This window comes from Pleuronectes platessa, chromosome 8 (genome assembly GCF_947347685.1).
Source record: "Pleuronectes platessa chromosome 8, fPlePla1.1, whole genome shotgun sequence".
Taxonomy (NCBI): Eukaryota; Metazoa; Chordata; class Actinopteri; order Pleuronectiformes; family Pleuronectidae; genus Pleuronectes; species Pleuronectes platessa.
Genome location: NC_070633.1, coordinates 14,915,650 through 14,924,383, shown reverse-complemented (window position 1 = coordinate 14,924,383; position 8,734 = coordinate 14,915,650). Strand labels below are relative to the sequence as shown.

Here is an 8,734-nt window from a genome sequence, read left to right as displayed (position 1 = left end):
GTTATAAAAGTAGCGTGGCTCCTTTAAGAGAGGGCCAGTGCATCAGTGTGTGTAAGACAGTGAGTGGTGAAGATAGAGAGAGAGACAGTGCACTTATTTCCAGCACTTCATATATATTTATTGAAAATACAGAATATTTATCTTTAAGTATTATAGAATACAGCGGTGAAAATATTTACATATTAAAGATCAGTGATTCTTCAAAAGCTTGGAAACGATATTGAATGATAATATTTACAGTGGTGTTGATATGTGTACATTGTCCCTGGAAAACAATAACTCTCTTTCATGACACAATGTAGTCAAATATATTTTATTTATAAAAATGCATTAATACCATGGGGAGAGTCAGCAGGGAGGGGAGGTGGTCACTTGTCAAGGAAGGATGCCATGGGATCATCCACCCGGCCGCGCTTCATGCGGAAGGCCTCCAGCTCCTCCTCGGTGGGCGCCTTCACTTCCTGCAGGCTGGAGTACGGCCTCTTCCTCTCATCTATCTGCATTATTGCATCTATGTGCTGTCTGTGTTTGTCCTCTGCTTCGAGGGCCTGGCAGAGAGAAAGATGTTGGAGGTCAGTCGCAGAAATGAGCCAAAACCAGAGCTACACAAAGATGAACCCAGTTTTTTTACCTTCTTCAGCTTCTCCTTCTTCTTCTCTTCGTCGTCTGAATCGCTCTTGTCAGAGCCGCGCTTCTTGTTCTTTTTGCTCTTCTTTTTCTTCTTTTTCTCTTTCATCAACTTATCACGATGCATCTGGTGAGTGAAAACAATAACATTATAACATAAGTAGGGGTGCAACAATACATTATCCAAACCAAGGAGTTTCCGGTACGGGCCTTTCCGGAAGACATTTGAATCGAGTCCACGTGCCGAACTTGTGTGTGTGTGTGTGGCTCTCAAATTCCAACCGACAACTTTAGCGAAGGACTGGATGTGCTGTCGGCTCGTAGTCATAGCGACCGCAGAGAAACAGGAGTGTGAAAACCCCCCTCATCATTTAAGTCCATTCTCTGTGTTAACACTTCAGTGTCGCAGTCAACTATAATGACGACGGACGAAGACAAGTGGATCGTATAAAAGCCGACATTGCGCAACTGCAATCAGACATGTAGCTGGAAGCACATGGACTCGTTGCCGACTCGTTTGAAACCTTTATAAACTTCTGTCCCCATCCTGAGAGGGTTTTTATATATCGATGAATGTGTTTATTTTGGTATTTTACTTTTGTAAAATTAACTAAAGTAAGGAAGACACAGCCATAGTTAACCAGGGTTGAATAAAAAGAAATACAAAATTAGTTAAATGTTTTCTTTTCCTGCTTGCTAATGTACGGCAAACGTACAGAACCATGACCTCAAAACCGAGGTACGAACCAAACAGTGATTTGTGTGTACTGTTACACAAGGAGATCTATGTTTACAGTCGGCCAAACAAGTGTTAATCATCATTGACTTGTGCAAATAGAAATCTTGTCAGCATCACTTACCTCCAGCAGAGTCTTGGGCTGTTCTTCCTCCTGTGGTTCAGTGAGATCCTCTTCAAATGGAACACAGTCTGTATTGTTCTTTAATTTTTGTAAAAAAAAAACAGTTTAAGTTACAAAACGATCAGATAAAGTGGGTATGAAACATAGACGTTAAAAAAATATTACTTACCACAGTAATTCCAGTCTCTCCTGTGCAGTAACTTTGTTTGACCATGGAGTGACAACACTTGTAGCCCCAGTAGCCGTCCTTCCAGTAAGAGCCCCAAATACACTAAACAAACACAAGATCTTCTTTAGAATACACTTTGAATAAGATGTGTGGAAAATCAGCAAAAGCCTTAGTCCATGCTGTCGCTCTTACCATGTGGTTGTTGATTAGCACGTCCTCCTCGTACTTGGAGCGGACGACAGCCTTCTCTAATCCTTTCAGTACAGCGCCGTGACGAGAGTACTCCACGTAGTCCTCTGTCTGAGCCAACAGCAGCTCCCGTGGTGGAGCGTCCAAGTGTTCTTGACCTCCATACTGATCGTCACACACAAAAGCACAAACACAATTAAGTCATCAGCCACTATGAATACTTATAGGCCTCTATACACCATTTTGGGCTTAAAGAAATGTACTGAAATCTTTAATCTTTAACAGTAGTGCTAGATCACATCAGATGCAAGTGCGGTGTGTGGCAAGAACATAAACATTTGCTTCTGCCCGAGCCTGTTAAGTCCGAGTACAAAGCCTGTTTGAACTTTGTTTACACCGTCCATATTGTTTAATGTGTGATGATGCCTGAATGAAGTCATTCAATCTCTCAATGTTTCTGCTGCTATCCAAAATATTAGAATATGTCCTTCAATAACACACATAAGATATATTTAGCTATAGTAAGGCCCATTTTAAATGAAAATAAGAGGGGGGGGAAATGTAATATGCGTCTCTGCATTTCAAAACATAACAACGTATTGATGAGATGACTGATTCCATAATTGTATCCATCAATCCAAATTTTGCGGGCCTTTAGTGACCAGTCCAATAGTTTAAAACAGAAGATGATATCAGGTATTCACCTTCTCCAAGATGCTATCCCGCTGTTGCTCCTTAAAGTCCTCTTTTTTGTCTTTGAAGGACAGGTGGAGAAGCTCCAGCTTGGTGGGGTCGGCCTGCAGATGAACCTCCGATCCTCTCTCGTAGGCCTCCCAGGCAAACACTGTCACAAGATGAGGCATTGACAATCACTATGGGGTACATGTTGCATTTCTACACGTTTATGGATAACTGTAAAATATAAAAACTCAATCACATTTCTTTGTCACAAGGGTTTGATAACCAATATTTTTTATCTCACTTTTTAAATCTGTATCAGCCCCCAAATACCATATCAGTCAGAGTTTGAATTACATACTTGTAATTATTTTTGTTATGTCAGTGGTAAAGAGAGTGGAGATGGAGAGGAGTGGAAGTGGCTGCTAGGTATCTATGTGACTTACATTGCGTTTGAGCCATGGTGATTGTGGCCCCACTGTAGCGAGCAAAGTTGTCTCCAGCATACCCCACCCTGTCAGACACAGCAGGAAATGTTAACAATGTGAGCCAATGAGAAATTGTGATTTGTGAATATGGGCTTTACAAATAAAAATGTATTGATTGATTGATCAGGAAACACAGTGGAAGTAACTTACTCATCAGGGTTCATGCCAGTGTTGGAGTATGGGTTCTCTCTCATAGCTCGAGTCTTTGGATCATAGTAGGCTGAATTTGGATCCAGATTCCTCAGATACTGTGAGAGACAGACACGAGTTCAGCATATGAACAAATAACGTTCCCATGACACTCACTTAAACTTACAGCTTTATATGTGGACATTACAAGAGACCAAAGGTCTTGTGTATATATGTACAATCGTGTGACTCTTACTTTAGCTGTGTCTTCTCTGATACGCAGATTTCTGACAGTAATTCTTCTTTTGGAGTCAAAGTTCTGACCAGGCATGTCAATGTCATCTGCATATTTATCTTCATCCTCATCCTCGCTGTCATGTTCCCACTCCTGCAGAAAAGGGATTAAAATAGTTTTATGTTAGTATTCTAGGCAAGAGATTGCATTTACCTCTTGTCAATATAATCCAGTTCGACTACAATCTGGGCAAAACTTACAGTTTGGTCCAGTTTTCCAGACGCCAACTCGTCCTGAAGTTTCTGTGCCTTCAGAGTCCTTTTGGCCTGAAAGACAAAGACAAACTCAGATTCATGAAGAAGTTGACAAATAAACAACACCACCAAAATATGTCTTGAACCCCACTGTGCCATCACACCTGATTTATGTCAGAGTGCCTGTAACTGAGGCACTCTGAACCATTCTGAATGGAGTTTTCCCACCGTTAATGTGGGATTTGTGGTTGCCAGATTCATATACACCAATAAAATGTTCAGTTTAACAGTTGCTTCGTCTACCTTGTTCGAACCCGGCTCTAATTTGAATGTTTCAAAACAAGAGCATGCTTGAAGGTTGGTAGGGACTTACTGTGTTCTCCAAAAAATCTAAGAAACAAACGCTCCACAGTTAAACCAGATTGAATTAACCGCTGGTCTACTCACCAGGTCTACTTTGGCGTACTCTTCCACAATGCGATGGTGGTCCTCTGGGTCGTAACCGTTCCAGCGATCCCTCTTCCCATCGTAGTCCAAATCAAGCAGGACCTGAGAGTGTTCATCTGGAGCTATTCCTGAGCCTGTGAACCTCGCCCCGACTTTTCTGGGACGCTGACGAGACAAAAATTAAGGTATAACATTGTACAATTGTACTACATAAAAAAGTGAGAGTCTGTGCTGGAAGATAGAAAGAGATGAAAATTGCTTTGGTTCTTTTACCTCCAAGCAGTCTTTCTTTTTATGCGTCACGGCACCACAGTTTTCACAAGCTCCTTTACGAAATTTAGTGGTCACAGCCTTCTGTGTGGAGACATACAATGAAGCTATAACTTTACAGTTAAATTGATGCAGCCACATGAAAGCTAATCATGTTGATCACTCACCTCCTGCACTCCTCTTTTATACCACTCTCCGATGCTTGAGTATGGCACCTCTTCTTCTTCCTGTGGTCTCTGATGCTTTAAAGTGGGCCTTTTAGATGGGTCGATGTACCATGGCACTGATGAAATGTACTGTGGGATGTGAGGGTTAATGTCCCTGGAGAGATGAAGCAGCACAAGCGGTCCACATTACTGAACAGTAGCTTCATAGTAACAATTGGATGAAATTCAGGAGTAAAACATAACTATTACAAATCAAATCCATGAAGTCCTCACACAGAGTTATATATAGACATGTCCCGTTCCCAACACCAGATTAGGAGTCTAGGAAACGATCCGAAGTATATTAAGCTGCTTTCAGACATGCAGTTGACTCCACAGTTCCTCCGGGGTACGCAAACGTCCTAGTGAGACAGCTGTTTCTACGGACTTCATCCTTCCGTAGAAATCCAGGAGCAGTCGATATGTGAACACAGCAGGAGATCCTCCGCTGGAGTCACTCTGAGTGAGTGGGGGGGTTGACAAGGTTTCTAATGCGTGACAGACATTTTTTTTAAATTGGCAAACAAATATATCCCGGTGAAAAAACAGAGTCATACATGTAGTAGACATGGACAAGGATTTGAAGAGAGTTTGTGGGGATAAGAGCTGATGACGGTGTTGGAGTGCTGTAAACGAAATCCTGTGATCTCTTCAGCGGAGATAATACGTCACTTCCTGCCACTTCCTGCCACTGGCTGCTGCTATCTCTTGCCTGAATAATGCAGAGTATTTGTTGCTGTTGTGCATACGTCTGTGCAGAGACCCTCTTGCGGTGTGAAAGGCAAACTCTGGGTTACCTCCGTAGTCATTTCATCCAGATTAAATCGATATCACTAAGATAAAACTCCCCCTTTCTTTTCCTAAAAATCACTTTGTCTTCACTGCTCCAAATCAGCCATTGCTCTGTACTGTTTTAAGAGAGGCAAAGAAATTATTTCCAGTATTGGAACATTAGAACTAGACAAATGTCAGCATTTTGCCAGTATTTCACATTGTCTGGTCCTACAAGTAACCCAGCCATGTGTATCAAATGCCAGACTTGTGCATTGCTTATCTTAGATTTATTTATTTGTGTTAATTTACAGCCATGACTGTCAAACTAGACAATAATAGAGGTTCCATGTTCTATTCTCTGTAAGCGTTACTTTCACAAATGATCATCACATCTATTCAGGGTCAGTAGGATGTTGATGTTAAAATACTTTATATAAGTGCCTATTTTTGTAAATACACAGGTATAGATACTCGTACCGGTTAAAACGCAAAAGTCCAGAAATCAAAATCAATATTGGGAAAGGAAGATGTTTCGGAATGCCTCTGGTTTTATAATAATTTCTGCTGCACTTCAGGAGCGTTTAAAGTCTGTGGGACTTATACCACGTTGATGTAATAAGAAAAGGTAAGGACAGTTGAAATCTGAAGGATACTACAGTGGCCAACAGAGCTCTACCCACCGCAAATGAATACTTGCAAATAGAAAAAACCTGTGCATATTAAGAAAAAACCTCATCAGCTTGACGAAACCACTTCAATCACCACTGACTTTAATTACTTCATAAAGCATTGACCTAAAGCCAGGTTCAACACTTTTTAGGTCCCCTGGACACATTTCCTGTGTGTTTTTTTAAAGCAATTTGCAGCTTGTCTCTTGTTTTCTTAATTTGCAGTGCGTTGAGCTCTCTCTGCCACCGTGGGATACCATTGTTTACAGTTTCAGAATATTTACATCACCCAACAACACCAGAGTTGGTTGAGCGTGTACAAAATATACCACAGTATCAAATGATTTCAGGTAAAGTTACTTTGAAAGAGGAACTCAAGCTTCTGTGAGACCTTTGAGTTTGTTTGGTTTTATGGAATTGCTGACACAGATGTATTCAAGTACAACCTGTGTGCACACGTGAATGCTTTATCGCTGCTGCATAAAAACCCATCCAGTTAGGGAAGCTAACTTTCTTCAGGGTAAGTGTAGGATCAGGTGTTTAAGGGTGCTTGGAAACATTTTATTGCTCAGATGTGACGCATGTAGGAACTCAGCATTTCTCCTATCTCATTCTGTCCAGACACACACTTACTTTCCCTCCTCGTCCACCTCAGCTGGAGCGTTTCCCAGCTTCCTCTGCTCCTCCAGCTCCTTCTTCTTCCTCCAGTCCTCCCTGGTCATCTTCTTGGGCTCATCCAGGCCCACGATGCCCTCCGAGGTGGCGCTGGGCAGCTCGGTAGTGCCGAGCAGCTCGGTCATGCCTGAACCTGCCACAACGAACACAAACATAGTCACATGATCAACACAGACGAGTAACACAAGCGATCGTCAGAAACATCATCTGTCCGGGGTATAGTCATTCTCCAATCCTCTTACTCATGTTCACCCAGCATCATTTTCATTGTGTTCACATTCATAGAAGCTAAAACAGAAGCTTTGGCTGTTAGCTTTAAGCTAACCTAGCTGTTGACTTGTTATATATTGCTGTATTTAACAGCTTCTTACCTTAGTTAAGATCACCAACAGATGTAACAAATATAAACGTTGATTTCCACTTGTAAATGTGAAGCTTTCCCCGTAGTTTTTCAATCTCGTCCCTTGAGCTTTGACTAACGCAACACCGTCGCCATTTTAGACCAGACCACAACTACGTCACTTCCTTTCCTGTGGTGTCGAAGGCACGACTGTAGGACACAGCGACATCTAGAGGACGCAGTAGTTCCCACTTGTCTTCGAACGCCTTACAAGAATCACAGGCTGCTGCAGCTTGTTTCCATGTGATGTCCTGAGGCTGCCCCCTGCTGGCTGCTGGGTTCCTCTGCAGCTCTAGCTTGGTTTGTGCAGCTTGTGATTAACTAAAGTTGTCCATAAAAGTAAATCTTTAGTATCCTTCAAGGCCAATTTGATGTACAACCAGCAATCAGTGCACAACAAAAATAAACCAATATATACAAAGTAAATAAAACACAATATAAAAACCCTATAGACTAAGTAGCAGGGGGAAATTAGCTTTTAATAAATTAATTGATAAGTCGACCAACAGAAAATTAACCATCAACTATTTAGATATTCTCGAAACATTTCATTCTACTTTTAATTTCCTGTTGTGTTTCTAATAATTATTAATGTTGGTGACATTTCCTTGATAAATGGGTGGAGGTTTTATTACCTCTGCTAAGGAGGTTATGTTTTCACCTCTGATTCGTCAGCAACAGGTTCATGTAATAAGCTACTGGACCAATAACCAAACGACTTGGTAGAAGGAAGCTGCATGGATCAGAGCTGAACCTATACGGCTCTGTTGAGCTCTACTGAGTGCCAGTTTAGTGAATGAATCTGGAATCTTCTCTCAAAAAACATTTCCCCCCCCCCCCCCCCCCCCCATAGGGTTTGTATTGTGAAGCGAATGAGGTGTTTTAAAAAGATGTGATCAAAAAAAGATTAAATTATCAGAAAGCACCGCAAAGTAGAGGAGGAGAAGAAAGAACAAAATAGAGGTAAGAATCACCCCGATGTGGACATCATTAATGTTTATTTGTGTCGACATGACATGATAGGCTCTCAGTAAAGGACTAATTTTATATTTTGTATTATATATTTTTATAGCTTACAAATTTGTCTTCCTGTGTGTGCATCTGTATACAGTCCAAAAGATCTTGGGGATGCATGACAGTTTGCGTGTGTATGTTGGGGGGCACCAATTTGAAATCTCGCCTAGGGCGCCTGCATTGCTCACTTGAGCAAATAAACACTTATCACTAGTTATCAGGACCTGATCAGCACATGAGATAACTTTGATTCGCTCCAGAGTTTGAGGCTACATTTAAAAATCATGAAAAATGACTCGTCAACATGTGCTCAGTAAAACACAAGACATGACGCTCAGAGTCAGGACTCTGTGTTAAGGTGAATCGAGCGACTATGACCCGACACCATCGATTAATAACTATATATATATGATCATAAGTTTGTCTTCAAATCATCCCAATAAAAAACGAAACAAGTTAACATGAACTCGTTCATTTTAAGTGTGAACTGGCACAACAAAGTAAACGAGCATGTTTCACAATACAAGTGGAGAAATACAGATCAATTATTCTTGGTGCTCAGAACCCTAACAAACACACGAAGTAGGACAAATAAGACAGAGGACACAAACTCCAGTCCACAGAAGCTCCGGGTCAATTGTGTCACCTGGT

The 8,734-nt window shown here is 41.3% G+C and overlaps 1 protein-coding gene across 2 annotated transcripts; it reads right to left on the bottom strand.

Annotated features, from left to right (window-relative positions):
• Positions 1 to 299: 299 nt before the first annotated feature.
• On the bottom strand, positions 300 to 7,189 carry slu7 (SLU7 homolog, splicing factor). 2 transcript variants are annotated; one of them, XM_053428629.1, is made up of 15 exons: positions 7,041 to 7,189; positions 6,628 to 6,802; positions 4,514 to 4,667; positions 4,350 to 4,430; positions 4,077 to 4,241; positions 3,636 to 3,701; positions 3,397 to 3,528; positions 3,162 to 3,259; positions 2,970 to 3,037; positions 2,550 to 2,689; positions 1,849 to 2,010; positions 1,657 to 1,758; positions 1,488 to 1,565; positions 632 to 754; positions 300 to 548 (listed from the first exon to the last, which is right to left on the bottom strand). In XM_053428629.1, the coding sequence occupies exons 2-15, from the start codon at positions 6,792 to 6,794 to the stop codon at positions 369 to 371; spliced, it is 1,716 nt and encodes a 571-aa protein (XP_053284604.1). In that variant the 5' UTR covers positions 6,795 to 6,802; positions 7,041 to 7,189; the 3' UTR covers positions 300 to 368. The 2 variants fall into 2 exon arrangements, with proteins under 2 accessions (XP_053284604.1, XP_053284605.1); XM_053428630.1 differs by having other exon boundaries at positions 4,350 to 4,427.
• Between the last annotated feature and the right edge of the window lie 1,545 nt (positions 7,190 to 8,734).